At 37.9% G+C, this 18,274-nt stretch overlaps 1 protein-coding gene across 13 annotated transcripts in view; it reads right to left on the bottom strand.

The window, feature by feature from the left end:
- TCF12 (transcription factor 12) overlaps window positions 1-18,274 on the bottom strand; it is a 163,432-nt gene that overhangs the window by 42,986 nt on the left and 102,172 nt on the right. For 12 of the 13 annotated variants that reach the window (XM_032700728.1, XM_032700731.1, XM_032700721.1 and 9 more), the window contains 2 exons: window positions 12,485-12,620; window positions 9,100-9,152 (listed from right to left, as the gene is read on the bottom strand). In XM_032700728.1, coding sequence (XP_032556619.1) covers window positions 9,100-9,152; window positions 12,485-12,620 — 189 coding nt within the window. Of the gene's footprint in view, window positions 1-1,296; window positions 1,353-9,099; window positions 9,153-12,484; window positions 12,621-18,274 lie in introns of those variants that run through there. The other variant, XM_032700737.1, reaches the window with a different exon arrangement.

The raw sequence follows: 18,274 nt of genomic DNA, 5'->3' as shown, positions 1-18,274 counted from the left end.
CAGTACTTGAAATCTATCACTGTATCTGGTCTACATGTTCTGTATGAAAAAAGTGTTTCTCACAGGACATTTGCTACATCAATTCACCTTACAGGATCAGCCCATAATTCCATCCAGCATATCAAACTTTAACCCACAGAAGTTTCTTTCACCAGAATAGATAAAAAATGAACCTAAAATGGAAGAATTTGAAAGTCTGCTCAAAAAAATGTGATGTTGTTACCAGTAACTGTATTTGCAGGAACTACTACCAGATAACTATTCCAAAAGCTCCTGAAGTCCAAAGCAAGTTTTTGTTTTGTGGTCACAATTTTTCTAATCCTCATCTAAGCCAAGGAACAGCTGCTCCGAAATTTGTTTTCTTAAGAGAATCATGTTACAGTGAAATGAATCATGGCTGGATCAGCGATACTGTATGGGCTACAGTTGTTTACTCCATTTTTCCTTGGTGACAAGTCAAGGGTTAATCTTATGACTCAGCCTGACAAAACAAGTCAGCTGGAGACAGGGCCAATTTTTTAAACTTGATTTCAGACAGACATGCCGTCAGCAGAGGAGCACTGAACTGACATGCACTTTGTAGCCCGAATTGTTTCCACTCATGACCCTGTACCGTGTGTCAAAAACAATAAACTGCCTGTTCCTAAAGTATGTAAAGAGATTATGAAAGCTGATGCAGAGTGAAATACTGACCTAAAAATAAACCAAGCTACCTGTAAGAGAATATTTTCAAAGATGATTTTAACACTAAGAGATTTTGTGAATGAACCACATGTTCTCCCTGAAAACAGACTTATGTAAAATACATTTTTGTTCAACTTGTCAGAGCCACAAAGCAAATACACAATAGAGCATATGCAATTCATCATTTGAATTTATAAAAAAATAAACATAATTTCTCAGATCACTGAATGTTATACCATATGAAAGACAGTTATGTAACTGTCTCAACAGATGAGAGCCATCCTCTTGTCAAACATATTCCACAAACTGATATAGAAAAATGCTTTAGAAAGGTTAATGCTTTCTATCACAGTTTTATTATTTTAAATGGGTCTATTCTAATGAAACAAGCATCAAATTTTTTTAAATTATGTGCAACTAGAAATTAAAGTTCCTTTTTGACCAGCAAAAGCAACTGTGATGTGTAAACCCAAGCATCAAGTATCTCCTTGAGGAGAATTGGCTTCAATCTCACTGAAAAAAAAAAACAGTAATGTGGTGAGAGTCCAAGCCTGCTTTTGGTGGAGAAACTAGTTCTTTTGTCCTTACCAATTTCTTAGGGGCTAGACTAACCTTCTATCTCTGGAAATAAGGCAACTACCCAAGAAGTCTCTCCTTTCCTCCCCACACTGTCCAAGGTTGGAACTGATTATCAATTTCAGCCACATTTGACAGAGGAACAGAAGTTTCACAAGTGATTAAGTTCTTATCTGTTCTAAGAAAACTGAAACCTGAATAGAAGAGACAGGCCCCAACTGATACAGAACAACCTGTTGCTAACTCAAATATACACAGTAATTTTGAGCTGCTTGTCTAGCAACAATACAAAGAAAAAAACCTCAACAATTCTACACATCTTAGGTCTCTCAATATAACTTATTTTAAAGCCAAATATTTATGATGATTAATAATAGCAAAGCCAGAGCTGGGACCATTGCTGAAGGATGCACTGAACATGATGCATAATGTAGCTGTTAGAATAGAAACTACTTCAAGCCTTAAGAAACAAACCTGGCTGTTTTCAGGGGAAAACACAATGCTTATTATACTCTCCTCTATGTAATTCATCAGTTAAGTAAAAGTTGATTTATTTTAAAATCCTGGAAGGATATCCTCCTGTGCTAACCAACCACTGAGCACGCTGTTCAGCAGAGATGGAGCAGACAAACTGCATGGAAGGCAATTTAAAATAACCCAGTGGACTCAATTGGATAGGCAACCCCCCTCCCAATATCCAAAGGAAGATGTATTAAGCAAATTAATTTACTCATCTATGCAAGAGCTAAAATAGTTTGGTGGTTTTCCTTTTAAAAGGAAAGGGTTTGTCTTTAACTGCATATTTAACATTCATGTTACTATTATCAGAGAAAAAGGAACAGTTTGAAGGGACAGAATATGGACAGCAAATACTAATGAAATTGATATTAATTGCTATCCTCTACTTTTACCTAGCAATATTACAGGATTGGGGGATGCTTGTTGGGATTTTTATTGTTGATTGGGGCCCTTTCTTTGCTGCAAAAACACCAGTTACCTATGGCAGGTATGGGAAACTACAGCTAGGACCTTTCTGTTTTAGTAGTTTTCCAAATAATATTGAATTTATCCAATACTAAAATTTAATTTATCCAATGTTATAGGAGATACTTATTACATAAATATTTTTCTAGAATGGAAAAAATGAGGAAAAGAGTGCTGTGTATCACATTCTTCAGAATCAAACACAATATAATTTATCTGAGGAAGTTTTACAACTTGTTTCAAAATCTTTCAGACACAACTTTGACAGGATATCGCTCAGATTCAGAAAGTTCTATTTGCTGAAAATATAAAGTGCTTATGGCTTAAAAGACTCTATATGAAGGCCTTAACTACTCATATCTGCATTTAAAAGTAAACAAACATGTTTACTATCCTGAGGCAATAAATTATTCTATCAGAAGTCAGATAATCATCACCCCAAAACGTGTTAAAAACCTACCCAACCTAAAAACGTGTACACACCTTATAAGGATTTTTAAAAGTAATTAGCGAGGCTGTTACCGAAACTCACAGAAAACCACTTGAATTACAGATTCAACTCAACATGGCCAGGCAAATTTACGCGAGCAGCTGAGAAGTGACTGCGGGGTCCCTCTGCCGGCCCAGCCCCAGGAGTTGGGCTTTCCCGGCCCCATTCCGTGGTTTCCCGGCCGGCGCTCCCTGCAGTTGTGCCATCGGCCTGCAGGGGGCCCCCGAGGCACAACGTGCGCCCGGCCCCGCGCCCCGACAGCCCGGGGGTGTTCGGTGACTCGGGTCCGAGCAGCTCAGGTTTGGTCGGTGACTCGGGTCCGACCAGCTCAGGTTTGGTCGGTGACTCGGGTCCGAGCAGCTCAGGTTTGGTCGGTGACTCGGGTCGGAGCAGCTCGGCGGGATCGCGACTCCAAACGCGGGCAGGGAGCTGTGTCTCGGCTCTACCTCCTTGCACCGCTCCCCCTCCGCTGTGCTCCAGCTCGCTGCTTGGCAGAACTGCTTTGCAAATGAAGCCCAGAGCTACCCAAAGCCAAACGGGCAACCCTAGTCGCCCACAGTTAGGGACCTACTGCTACCTTACAGAAAAATAGAGCCACTAGTAATTAATCCTAGCTAGCCCTGCAAATGGAATAAAAATCCCATAACTACCTCCCCAACACAGAACAACTTGCTTTCTTTATAAGTCCTGACGTCACGTGAAACTCCGTGGCACTAAAACAGGAGGCAATTTAATTCAATTTTTTTTGCTTTGTTGTGTAAAGACACATCTACATCGGAAATTTCATTTAAAGACCATGCAATGCTTTCATTTCAGTGCCATTCTGCTGGAAAAGCATTTGTTTTGGTTTTGTATTGCCCATTTCTGACTGGTGGCCAGCTCCCAGGAAAAGACACCTGCCCCAATTCGGGCTGAGCAAGCAACAGAAGGGAAACCACTCACTTCAACAGCACATAAAACTCCAGCAACACAGCGTTCCTCACTACTTTCCTAGCTGACTTCAGGGATTAGAAAGTCTTCCCACCAAAGCCACAAGTATTATCAAGCAAAAGATATTAAGAAATAGTTTTCGAAAAAGCTTGTATCCTTATCTATTGTTATAAAACCACCACACTAATTTGTGGCAATGCACACATTCATCTTTGAGGTAAAGCAGAAGTTGCAGAAATTCCATATAACTTCTGCCTAAACTATATGAGCTGCAATTCAGTCACGTTGGGTTTTTTAGGTAACTTTTTCTAACTACGCACAAATTTAAGGTTCTTCTATGCAAATCTACACTCTAAGAGCATCAAATGCACTCATTTTGATATGTTGTGAAAACTTAAAAGAAAAGTACCTCCAGTAAATCCAAACAGAGAAAAAAGTTGACATCACTACATATCCCTCATATACGTATGTATATGCAGGATTTTCACTGAGAAGATCTCTCAATTAAGCAACCTCAAAATAGTTCACCACAGTCAGATGACAGGACAGTTTGGAAAAATGATCTGATTGCAACTTTTAAGAAAGCTGTAAAGAGAGGGTTACTCAAGCACCTTCACCCTAATTCAGTGAGAACTCGATCTGAACTCTCACAGCAGGACTTTGCAATGAACTGCTTAGTTGTTTAATGACAGCTAAATGTTCTCATGTAGCAGAAAGCAGGTGGGATGCTATAATCTGAGGCTACTGCGGTTTTCAGATGGATTTCAAATAAAGGCCATGTTGAAAAAAACCCCCTATAATAACCTAACCAGAAAACCAGATCTTTTTCTTAATAAACATAAAATCTCAAACACTTTAACTTCGTTTGTAACATAATTTAGGGGTTGGATGTTTTACATGTTTGCATTTTTTTCAGGCTCATAGATGAACATGGTGCTTAAAAAGCAATAAAGAGCAAGCCCCCAAAAACCTTAACCCTTCAATCGAGTGACCAAAGAACAAGCATAGAGGAGAGATGGAAGACTGAGTCATGAGGAAAAAATTGCAAGTTCTGTGTTGCATTATCCATAAGGATTTATTTACTCACTTTTGTTATTTAAAATTGCCTTCTAACGCACAGCACAGCATCAGAGGCAAGGGTCAGGCAAGTTACTGCTGTCTTTGAGAGCTTCAGATACTAAAGACAAGTGACAGCTGAATGTATCACTTGACTGCACAAGGCAATTCAGAACAGATCTGAGCAGACTAAATGCTGCTTTTTACATTTGGGCACCATTTGTGGACAGTGAGAAAAGATCTTACCAAGAAAGTCTCACTAGAAAGTCGGTTAAGCACAACATCACAGTCACTTCAACATCACACTAAGTATCTACCCAGGATGCTCTGAAGTTTTTAGTCGGAGCCACAGACTTCATAAAAGTATTCCAAGGATGTTGCTTTACACCAGGTCACTTCAATACACGTTGGAATTGCTAATATTGAGAATGACACTCTAAAGATAAAGTCCACTCCATTAGTGAATGTTATATTATTTTGAATACAATCTAAGCAGTGATCTCTCAAAAACTGTGTTCCATGTGATAATTAAGAAGATACTTCCCACTCCACCATTTCAAATAATCTCCTTTTACCCTTTGGGAGGAGTAGAGGAAGGAGAGAGCACAGAAGGGAGTAACATCTATTATTTTTCTTCTGGTACCATTGGTATCTTCATGTGACATGTCTTGAAATATCTCTAGAAGCTCAGTCTTAAAAGACTAGTAGGAAACTAAAAAGAAAAGTGCCTTAAGTGGGAGGTAGTTCCATGCATGCAAACCAAGTTTTCTGTATCTTTGCATCATAAATAATTATTGCAATAAATTAGCACCCATGAACTATACACATACTGTAGAGGGTGATATATGAGGAACTCCTATAATTGAACTACAAATTGTCTTAAATGCATTGAAAAATATAAAATATAATGAGTTTGGACTTTAGAAAGAGATCACTGGTATCAGAAAATATTACTTTGACAATCTCTTATTAAATAAGTGCCATCTAAAGGTTAATATTAACTGATCATCTCAGGTACTATGGAAAGTCTAAAATACTTGAAATATTTATTAGAAATGGCACAACATGGAAAATAAGCAGACAGTTGTGCCTGTGTGTCACAGCTCATCTTCTCTAACAAATATCAGCAGATATGATGTATTTTAGGTTATTTCTCTGATATGAGACTAATTAAATGGCAAAAGAAAGATGATAGATATTCACACTATTTTTTTTTTAACGATGACCTCGTGAGAGCCACTGATTATGGTACTACTAATAAATATTAGTTTGAAATATTTTCTGACTCCACATGTAAACAGTGCATTTCTGCTCACAGCCCATCCATTTCTGGATGGCAACCCCTGGGCATTGAGTGAGCCTTGTCTGTCTTCTCCCTCTGCAGACAGAGCAGCTCTTCAGAACCCCTGACACTCTGCTCTTCCTGACTCAGCCCCAGTTACAACTGGTTTCAAGTCACACGATGTTTTTGGTGTCTGGCTTAGTTCAGGTAACTCCTACAATCAGAAAAATTCTCAGAAATATAACAGTTTTGAATCTCTGAAGACCATGTAACTCACTGAACAGCATCTCCCCCCTACTATAATATAAACAGCATATCATAATCTTGCTTTTCTCTCAGACCTGGCTTGAAAAAAAAAATAAACCACTGATTTTTTAGTTTCTATCCTCCCCCCAAGGCTTTAAATTTAGTAGTTGTAGTTCAACAAAAATGCTTGCATGTCAACATTCAAAATGTTTTGGGCAGTGAGTCACCACTTAGCAACTTACAACACAAAAACTTAAAAATGCATTTGCCTGGTACACTTAATTTTTACAGTAAAAGGACAGGTTTAGAATGAGTTGCATTCCAGAAAGTATCTAAACAATTCACCAGCACATTTCTCTGTTTTTACTTTGGGCCCTGATAAGAACACATGAAAGAAGATAAACTTCAAAACAAGTAATTTCAGAAAGCACTCTACAAAATCAAGAGAAAAAAAGAAACAAACTAGAGGAAGGGTTGTTTGGTTTTTTTTAAAAAATCATTATTTCTTAAAAGATTGTATTAAATTACCGTTATCTAGGAAATTAAATTACTGCTGAGTATCCGTTGACATGGCAGCCCTATACTAACAAACACACTGCAGAAACCAGTATTTCAGAAACCGAAAAATTAAAAAATACAGATTTGTATAATAAAATTAACATCTTTCCTTTGACTTTTCATATTATAATTAAACTACTGTGCACTATCTATTAGCTAAAGCAACTTCTGTCTTTCCCACAATACATTCCGATTTCCTACCAACATATATTTAAAATAAAGACTACACTTACGTAATTATCTACTCAATTTAAATTTCTTATGTGCTCAGTGAAATTTAGTTTTGTGCCATCTTCCAAACATGTAGTATCTCATTTTTTTTTGGGGGGGGGTAACATGTCATTTCACTGCAAGGCTCTGTTCAGCAGTGAAACACAGAGAAACGGTGCTTAAAACCTGCAGCATCGCAATCATTGATTATTCACAGTAACTGCACTTAATTGCACAGATTGGTACAATGTTAATACAAATAAAATCTCTCTGCATTTTATTGTCTCCACTCTTACAGAAAAATTAAATGAAAACCACTTGAAAAATACTGTTTGTTAAAATTAAAACCTCGTAGGAGGAATGAGAGAAATCTTTCATTCCCCAAAATGATCTCTTTACCTGGGTGATGCTACTAAATATTAAACATGTAGTGTAAGCTTTATTACTGCCTAGAATTACAGTAATAAATTACATGAAAATTGCACTGCTATGTGTTTTAGCTTCTCTGACATTTTAAATACATTTTTGTTAATCTAGCAGAAATCATCTGCTAGACTGTAAAGCCACCCTACATAACACGCAACTGTTAAAATGTAAATTGCCAAACTATTTTTAGCTGCTGCTGAAGGGGAAAAAAAAAAAAAAAAAAAACAAAAAAGGAAGGGGGGGGAAAGAAGAATATTCCTGGCCTCGGGAATAATGATTTGAGGCATTGTGTTCATTTTGTTTATCAAGCAGCTATTCAGCCTCTAGTGGGGCCCAAGTGCTTATGCAAGCAAAAGCTTTTAAGAGTGCCTGCAGCTGCAATCCTGGCTTCCAGGTAGGCTGCAGGTTCAGAGCACAGCTGCCCCAGGCTATCTATACTATCTCAGCTCCATCTGGAAGTACGGTTAATATAGGATTTCAGATCCCACTTTCTGTCTGTATCATCGTGAGCAGGGGGAGGGAGAAGGGAAAGAGAGGGAGGAGAGAACAGGGGAGATGCAAGGACTAGGAGACACCATCCGTACTTCAGGCTCCACACGAAATAAAAAGATCAGCCCCATTTTGCTCCCACTATATTACGGTTGCCTGTGCAGTGTGTTCTATTCAGCCTATCCGGCTTTGAGTTATGACTCATCCAAGTGCACCTGCGCCCATGTGTTAAGTACTGCCAAATAAAAGCCCAACATCCATTTACACAACAAAGAGATGTATCCCGCAAGGCAGCGGAGCTTCCCCCTCCCCTCCTGTTTGTTCTGAGCAGGGGAAAAAATAATTCTGTCCTTCACTTCACTGGGGATTTTTCACTTCACGTGGATTTTTAAATGCAGATTCATTTATAAACAATTTTCTTCCTTTTAAGAATAAAGCATATTTAATACCACAAAACACCCCTATAGCATTAGATTATCACAGCCATTAATGATTTTTTCCACCAAAACCCTTCCAACCTTTTTTATCAAAGCCCTTTATTCTCGAAGGATAAATTTTCAAGCAAAGAGGGATCAACAAACTAGTTGCTTGAAAGCTTTCCTGATGCTAGGCTGAAGTTAGGAAAGGCTTAATGAAGGCTTTAAAATCCACCAGGGCTTCACAATGAACATCTGACTCGGTGATTTATGCATATTAATAACCTCAGTCCTACTGAGGCAAGCTGAGCTGTACATGTCCTCCGAATCTTAATGTCTTCAGCTCCACTGGGATTATTACAAATGTAAATTTCTAAGATTCTCAGCTATTAATCTCTGTCTGTCCTCCTGTTCAGCAACATAATGACTAATTAAACATCAAAAGACCTGTACAGGAGATCTTCTTTGACAGCTCCTGGCCCAGCTCTCTTCCCAAGAGAGGAATTCAAATGACAGGGACAAGTGGGTAGGAGCATATGAGCGAGCTACAAATCACCGCTATGAAATCTAAAAATTCCACATCAAATGTGTATTTAGTCCTGCAGAACCACTCCCAATTACCCAGCCTAGCTGTTCGTGTCCAGCACACAGCCTTCCCAGAGCTGAAGTTAAGGCATTTGTTCGTATGGCAGGTAAAGAGAGTACAATCTGAGCCCAGTTTTTTTACTATAAGTAAAAAAAGTAGTACTTACAGAAGAAGGCAAACCAGGGGGCACCTTTCTTACTTTCTTTGTCTGGAGAGGATCTGCACACAGAAAAATAAGGTTTCATCAGGTATCTACATTACAGGTGAAAAAGAATAAACAGCCACACTGTACAGTTTTTTCTTTCCATGACGAATTTATTTTCCAATTTCATATTTTTTTTCTTCTCTGTCAATGAGATTTGTCTTTCACATCAATACAAATATAATACAACATACCCATGTTCTTCTCTAAAATAAAGCTTTACTTTCAATTCTTTCCATAAGGAAAGCAGTTATTCCTAAGTACACCTACACTGATCACCTCATACACTTGCTATGAAACAAAATACGGTTTTCAGATATACAGAGAGGAAAATGAGCCTGACTAGCAAGAGAAATGCTTTCTTTTCTGCACTTCATAGTAAAGACAGAACTATCAAAAAGGAATTTCACACATTAAAGTATGACAAACTAAAAATACTAACATGATGTAAATTTTATAGCTTTTAGACTATGCCAAGGTTGTAAATAATCAGCCACTCTAATGACCTAATTATTTTCTTTAAGTAGTAAAGGCAATACAACTCAAATTTGCACTTAATAGTAAAGTTGGAGGCATGATAGCTGCTTCCTTCTCCCAATAGCTATTGTAACCCCACAGAAGTACCCAGTGTGATGATGTACCCACCTTGCCCTCAAGGGTGGGTCCTCACACCCAGCAATTTCACTGCCTAAATCAAGAACCTGAACCACTTTAATCAGCTGCTAATAAAATCAATCTGAAAAGTAGGCCTGGAAATTAACTGATGTTTTGAAGACGAGTATCTGGCAAGATTTCCAGTTCTACAGTTGACCGATTGAGTCTTCAATTAAAATACAAAATTCCTATTTTTCTAGTTTCCTCCAGAACATATGACAAGATAAAGGTGAGATAAGGTGAAATATCTGCTGGATATCCTTACTTTGATCCTTTCCCTCGAAAAGAAAAGGACTTCTGGAAAAGATATTTCCACTGCATTGAAAAAGTGTCACCTGGAGAGAACACTGGTTGGTTTCAATGCAATTTAGTGTGGAATTTAATGAGAGCTTGTTATAATCCTGTCAGACAGCTCCTTCTTGGGGATAAAATGGCCATAATTTGATTTTGTTTTAAATTCTCAGGCAGCAGGTTTGTAAAACTTAACTAGTCCATTAAAAATAAAATAAATAAAAAAATCACACGTACTTTCTGAAGCCATTGGAAAAAAAGACCTGAGATAAAAGTGTGCTTTCTCCTCCTGACATTCCAGGAAAAAATATTTCCAAAAATTTGTAACCACCACCAGCCATATCCCAGGTTACAATCCCCAGATTCAACCATGACAGAAGGGGGAATATCACACCAGTACCAGTTTGAACAGGTTTATACCCCTTGAGCTTCTCTTTTGAAGAAAAAACTGAATAATACTACTCTGAAAACACCACACTTCATTTTCTTTAATATCTGGAAAGTACCAAACTCCATATCGTTTGCACAAAAAACTGAGTCACATATCCAAGTATATGTTAGAAATCAGATTATATTTTTCAGGACTGCCTTCACACCATGACCTTTCTGCACATGTCATGAGCACTGTCTGCCCAACACCAAAGTCATGTTTAACAGACCCCTGTTACTCAAAATCATAGCAGATCACTACAATAAGTAATTTTTCACTAAAACTGATTCAACATGGGCTAAAACATCATCATCATGTTAAAATCCAGCTCTTTTCTATTCAAGTTCAAACACCCTTTCAAGCAGTAAAGGGTTTCACTGAACTTTCCTAAGACAGATGTGAAGAACTGCTGTGTTTGTTCTCATATTCTGAGCAACATGAATCCTTACAACCATATTCATAAAGACAGACAACCCTGAGTTAAATGATGGTTGACTTGACAGCAAGCTAAAAGGTTACACAGAGATGGTATTTTAAAATACATATATACACATATATAATAGGAGAAGAGGAAATGGTCTCAAGTTGCCTTTCCCAAGGAAGGTTTAGATTTGGTGTTAGGAAAAATTTCTTCATTGAAAGGGTTGTCAGGCCCTGGAACAGCCTGTCCAGGAAGGGGTGGAGTCACCATCCCTGGAGGGATTTAAAAGACATGTAGATGTGGCACCTGGGGACATGGTTTAATAGTGGGCTGGGCAGTGCTGGGTCCATGAGTGGACTCAGTGGTCTTAGAGGTCTTTTCCAACATAAACGATTTGATGATTCTATGATATATTTTTATAATTTATGATTTACCAAACCATTTCAAGCATGTTCAGGACTATTTTAGTGCCCAAGAAGTTTGCAATTCTAGTTAATATTAAAGTTACTTTGGAGAAGCAATTTGCATTTGATTAAAATCTTATTTGGGGTAAAGTATGGTTTGAGTTACATGGTTCCAACAAGCAAGATTTTTATTATGGAATAGAAGTGCTATACAGAATGAGGGGCATTAAAAACTCAAACATATAACTAGAGAAATCCTAATGACCTATCATACTAAGACTGAAATATATGGCAACTAGAATATAAGGTTATATAACTATATAACCAGATACATAACTATATAACCACAATATATGGTAAACTAGAATATAAGGTTACAGTCTCTCTTTTTTTACCAAAAATATTTTTTCTAATTTACACACCAATTATTCACAATAGTCTGACATCAGAAACTACAGAACATCTGGCTTGTTCTTGATTCTCTGATTCAACAGAATTAGAGGACTATAGAATATTACCACTGTCTATGACCAAGTATGAAAATTCCATTCACCTCAAAGTATCCCCAGAATAAAATACTAATAATTGTCATAGGATTATAACAATTTTTAAGCAAGTTCCTGCCTGCATATTTTGCAAGGCAGTTTGATTTTAGGATAAGCTACTAGTCTCCAATTGCTAAGATCTTTAAAGGCATGTTGAACCAATTACAATGAACTATATATTGCCCTGAATAAAGTTACTTTTAGCATATAAAAGGATAATTGTTTCCCCTTTGTGTCCTTCCCCTACTAACTAATGGTAATGACCTCAGGGTCAGGCATTTCCAGGAGTTAATGATGGCACGGGTTAAGGGCACTCAGCTGGTCATCAGCTCCTATCCATCTGTCATTATTGCTTTTGCAATTAAGGGTTTTATTAGAGTTTCTTGTTTGTTTTGTAAGCCATACTGACCAGTGTTGAATCCAAGCTAGTGTCTCAGAGAAAATGTTGATAATTCCAGTTTTTCTCTTATAGAGCAGTTTGGTGTAATTTCAATTGCTCCACCCAGAGCAATCTGCAGTACATGAAATCAACTGTCAAAGAAAATAATGAAGTCTGCAGAAAAGCACCATGAACAAAAGTTTAAAGCCTGTCTATATTACCTACCAAGAGCTGAGGAGTCATGAAGTGGTCTTCTGCGCTGATTTGTGCCAGAAAACGGGTAGTAGGGTGTTCCAGGTTTTCCAGAGGACGACAGCTGACCTGGACTTCCAAGCCCCATGTCGGACCGAAGCAGACTAGACTACAAAAATATAGAGAGAAAAGTAGAATTAAGCTTTATAACAACTCAGCTGTTGACATACCAGGCTAACAAACTATTAACCACACATACTGCTCTTGGCATTTATAGGAATTTACTGGGCTTTCAGTGAAGGTTTTAAACTTCAAAAAAAAGTTGACTTCTTTAAATGAGTGTTCAGAGTGTAATTCAGAAAGAAAGAGCAAGTTTGGCTGTGAGCCTCCAAAAAGCCATAACCATTTCAGTTGAAAACATCTGAAAGAATCAATTCATATTTAAATTTTAAACAAAAATCGTAATACTTTGTTTAGTTTGCAATGTAACACCTCTTCTATTACACAATATAAACATAATTGATAAAAACTGCGAAGAGTTTATAGTGTGACATTAGGTTTTAGCACATACTTAGAAATCCAGACTTATATTACATTCATAAAAACATGGAATAGAACAGACCAAAAAATACCAAATGCAGACAAAAGAGATAAAAGAGTAGATTAACAAACAGAACATGAAAAATTATGATATTTTAAAAACTTGAAACTAACAACGTAATTGAACCCTACCTCTTTTGTTCCCTTTTCATGCAATAAATACAAAAACATTCTAAACACTTAAAAAGGCACTATATTTTGCTTAACCTCACATTATTTGGATTTCCTCCGTGAAACTGAAGCAAATGCTGGTGATTTAGGAGAACACAGTTTTTCCACAGTTGATGCTATGCTGAGCATTGTTTTAGTCCGAAAATCCTGACTTGGAGCGAAACCCACAGAACTGTTTGTATAAAAAACATTTGTACCAGGTGGCAAAAATGTGTTCACTGCATTTCACCCCTGGCAGTTGAATCCAGCTTTCTCATGGAGCTGCACCCACTCAGCATTGCACACACCTTTAATGTTTGCCAAATTGGACAGTGTTGGATCACCATGGATCCAGCAGCCTTCAGAGGGCAAGAGATTTGATTTCTTCATACATGATCATTCCATAGTGCAGTGTTCCCACCACAAAGGGGCCAAGCAGGGCTGTGGGATGGCAGGACAACAGGGATGTTCTTCTAACTCATCTGCACTGACATTTCATTGTCAGGGGATGCTAAGAGACAAACTCTTGACTGGAGTAACTTTTATTTTATTAACCAAAAGCCACCCTAGTTGAAGTTTCTCCTAGTTGCTCCCAAGCCAACATTCCTCCTCCCCACTCCCAGCAACGAGCCCTCAGGTTCCCAAGGCTGTCACACAGATCCACTTTGGGCTGGATTATGGCAGGAACTGCTCCAGTGCTCTTTGCCTTCCAGGGCTAGAGCAGCCCACTGGAACAGGCCATTGCTCCTGGTTCTCCTCTCCTTTCCTTCTGAGGCTTAATTCCCTAATTCATAAATAAATGTACTTTTTGGATTACATTCTGTCCTTCAAGCTGGCTCTTTTGGTGTGACGACTTGTGAGAGGTGAGACTAACTCAGCTTTCAGTAAGGTACTAAAACTCTTCTACCTTGCAATGCAGTGGGATTAACAGAAAAATCCAGAGTTCATACAGAGTTACAAAATACATATATAAAATAAGCATTTTTCCAGATAAATGGTTTTGCATCATATCACTACTGAAATGTCTTTTACTTGTTTGATGACTAATTTGAGCATGAGAAATCTTATATTCTAATTGAATAGAGTGGGATGTGAAAGAGTCACCCCACTACAAAGTAAAGGAGAGCCCAAAAGTGTTAACTATTCCATACAAAAGTTTGAAGATCAAAGTTAATTATTAAAAATGTTACAGCAAATAAATAGCTTTTTCTCAGCTCAATTTTTTCACTGTTATTCTTACAATAAAACAGCCTTTGAATCAGAATTGTTAATGTAAAACTCATTCTGAAATGAGATACTCTGATAAGGAGTGACAAAAGTATCCAGCAATGCATGGAAGGGGAAGTCTGCTTGCAGTCTGTTTCAAGATTTGCTAATTTTGCCTTTGTCAAATAGTTAAGATTTTATTGTTTTGCAGAAAACATCATGAACATCAGAATATTTGTCTTACCCAGTATAATCTGAATTTAGCAAAGATATTATTCTAAACATTTATTACAGTCCTAGTGGTGAACACTGTGCAGGAAACCCGGGCAATGTTTTGTGAAGAGCAGCTCCTCCAAACCAACACTGTCCAAAAGAAGTGACACCAGTTCTGCACTCAGCTCAAGACCTGACATTCTTGACCAAGAACACCAGGACTGAAGGAAAGTTTCCTTACACAGCCTGTGGGTCAGGGAGGCAGTATTGTGGTAGCTGTCACTTCAGGTAGCTGATGCCAGGTCCCAGTCACAGGTCCCAGCACTGCTGGGGCTGGCACAGACCTCTGGAGTGGGATGGTCCTGCCCCGCTCGCTCAGAGCTGCTGGCAAACACCATCAGGAGCTATGTCCCATTCACATTAAAGATAACCCTCCCTGCTACCCCCAGCACCTCCTCCTGATCCTTGGCAGGGATTCTGGAAGCACAATGGGATCCATACAGATGCCTCTGAAAAAAGGGATGTGAGGGTTCTTAGTTCCTCTGTTCCCCTACTCATTAGGAGAGAGGGATAGAGATTACAGAAAAAAAAAAGAACCAATCAACCAAAAATCCAACAAACCCATCAGCAGAAACTTTTAAATTCATTTCCACAAGGTCATTCCAAAAGGCAAGGATCTATATCTTTTCTAGACTTGAACTCCAACCTTTACTCCACAATATTTGCCACTCTTGTCCTTGTCCTAAGCATTCCAGTTCATGACATTTTTCACTGGGCCCTGGATTTCAAAGCAGGCTGGCTACTACAACACCATAAGCCTGATGTATAAGTAATATAATACATACCCAGTAAATCTCAAGATGTGCAACAGACTCTAAAGAAGTTTTCTGATCTATACTGTGTTTGGGTAAGAATGTTTTATTAAAAAAAAAAATATTAAAAAAACCCAAACAACACAAAACTACAATGCTCTTCTACCATTTATACAACCAAATGAAGCATCTGTTTAAAATTTTATAATTGTTCCTCAGTCTTCCAAAACAATACAAAAATAGATGTCATTAGTTCAGCTCATTGATTTTTCTGCCCGTTTGAACCAATTCAGAAGCAATATTGATTAGGACTGATCCTTTCCTAAGGGCACCTGATAAAGAAAGGAATACAAAAATACCACTGAGGATAGCAAAAAAGCTTTGTATTATCAGCATCAGGCTTCTCCTGCCTAAGTGCCCGAGGTCCCTGCACAAGGCAGATCACTTACATATGTAGTTAGCAGCGTTCTCCACAGAGAACCTTCACGCTCACTCTGAACCTCATCTGCCAAGCACGGATCCAATTACTAAAGAATAATCAATGACTGGTTATTCTCCTGAACGCTGTCGAGTCCTTGTCTGTATTACTGTTGTAAATAAACAGGCATCAGCCTTCAAAATTTGCCTCTTTGGATTTTATAATGCATATTGCTGGTTTCGAGAAGTTATTTAAAGCAATATTTTCCCTAAGGAATGAGTGTTCGACAACCAACTTTAAAAAAAATTAATAAAAGAAAAAAAAGGCTTTTATTACAGTCAACTAAGAATGCAGCAAGCCTGATTCCAAAGAGAACAGAGTAAAAGAGGTAAACATGACTGCTTTACTTTTCAGATTTATTCCTTTCAGGGAAACCAAGGAACAGTTTTGACACCCTCAGGGAAAATGGCATGGCCTGATCCAAATAGGAAAGGCTTTCACAGGGGCCACTGTCCCAGCAAATGCTTTAAAGGGATCACTTTCCTAAAGAGTAGAGGAGTAATCTATTCAAGCATTGCCAGGGTGAGGTGGGTAAAAAAGAATCATATCTCGTGTGAGGGGTGTATTTATGCACCTTTGTCGCAGAAAACAAGTAACTTTGCATGGCAGCTGCACTTTGGTGCAGGCAGAGTCAGCTTCCATTCAAACTAACAAGCCAGTCAACCTCATGCTTATACCAAAATTATATGCCTGAGATAAAAAAAGCTCCTCAGTCAACTTATTTTAAAATGGTTTTTAAAGTGATTCTTTCAAAGAATTTAAGAATAAAAGTAAAAGAGAGTTTGACTAATTTGGAAGTTTTCTTTTCCCCGGGCCAAGTCTATGAATCTTTAGATACAATTTGATGCCAAAACACTGCTCTGCCTTCAATGAACTTCTAGGACATCAGCCAGCAGAACTCTAATATGTTGGTAAACATTTCCTTAATTTTCTTACTTTGATTTAAAAAAAAAAATGTGGACAAGGCCTACAGATGTCCTTAGGTAATATTCCTTGCAGCTCTCTAGCCTTTAGGGTACATGTAGGGAGGAAAGCCAAGCTGTCCTGCAAAATACACAAAGTTTTAACAAACACACTCCATACACTACACATATAAAGCTTTACCTTTTCAAAAATGTATTTGCTACATCAGTCGGCCTTGTGCTTCTTGGTCTAAATCTTGTTCACATGCTTTTTTTAAATACAAACATTGGCAAACGCTTTAAGAACTCAGATTTTCCTAGTGCAGCCATAGCCAAACTATGCAATAGTTTCATCCAAATACAACTGTGTGCCTTTACATTATTCATTATTTTCTATCAAAAGAATAATATGGTTGAGAATAAAAGCATTAGCCCATTATATGCAACTGATTATGACAGGCCCATTATGCTGGCATAATAAGGCAGGCTGCTTTGGCAGTGAAATGAGAGCTGCAACCTACCAACTGCAAACTTAGATCTTGAAATCCTCCCCAGTAGTCAAACAGATTCAGCTAGATTTTATTTTTCCTGTTTTTTTCATTACCTTCCTTTTCATAAAGTTTATGCTTTGAGTGAGTCCTAGTAGTCAAGCTGTCCCTGTTTAAAGCAGAAAAACTGCCTAGAGGTTAAAAAAACCCCGAGTGTTTAGTTAAAAATTGGGAGCTTGGATACTTTACTTTTACAAAATAATGCAATGCAACACCACCCATCTCAATCAGATCCCTCCATTATCCCACCACAGCCACGGACAAACTCACTGGGCATTTCTGTGTTGCTCAGAACCACACAGAGCAGATGGCAAGTGCATTCCTGGCCTTACTGTAAACTTGAAATGGTGCCCTGGGTAGAGCACAAGTTTCATGTACATGTCCTTTCACTCAGTGAGCTGTTTGGATGACTTAGAGCACGTATGTAATGTGTCTCTAATTGCCTTATAGGAAAATTTGCATAAGCCAATTTGAAAGAATGTAACGAAATGGAAAAGTCAAACTCTGCTAAACTTGCAAAATCGCACAGCTAAGTTGTATATTTTGCTACTGTGTTTCCAAAGGAAAATCTAGCACAAAATTAAAACATTCACAAGTAATTGCTCTGTGAGATCCTCGTACAGCACAGAGGTTTGGGCTGCAAAAATACCATTCACTCGAGTTCCACGTCATGCAGCTTAAGCCAAAAATATAACTAAGATATAAAGTGTTGCGTTTCACTTTACTCAAGTCTCCAATCTTTGGAAAACTGTAATGAATATGCACTACAAAATAGGAGTTGGATTTGGAAAAACACTGACATATGATGTAAATTCATTTTAAATTTAAATTTTAGAGATATGTTTGCAATTATCAGCATGTTGTTAAAGAATCTCATCCTGAGAATATCATCAAATAGTAATGTGAAATACAGT

Source organism: Chiroxiphia lanceolata, chromosome 12 (assembly GCF_009829145.1).
Source record: "Chiroxiphia lanceolata isolate bChiLan1 chromosome 12, bChiLan1.pri, whole genome shotgun sequence".
NCBI lineage: Eukaryota > Metazoa > Chordata > Aves > Passeriformes > Pipridae > Chiroxiphia > Chiroxiphia lanceolata.
Note: the sequence above shows the minus strand (reverse complement) of the source record. Positions and strands in the feature narration are given on the sequence as shown.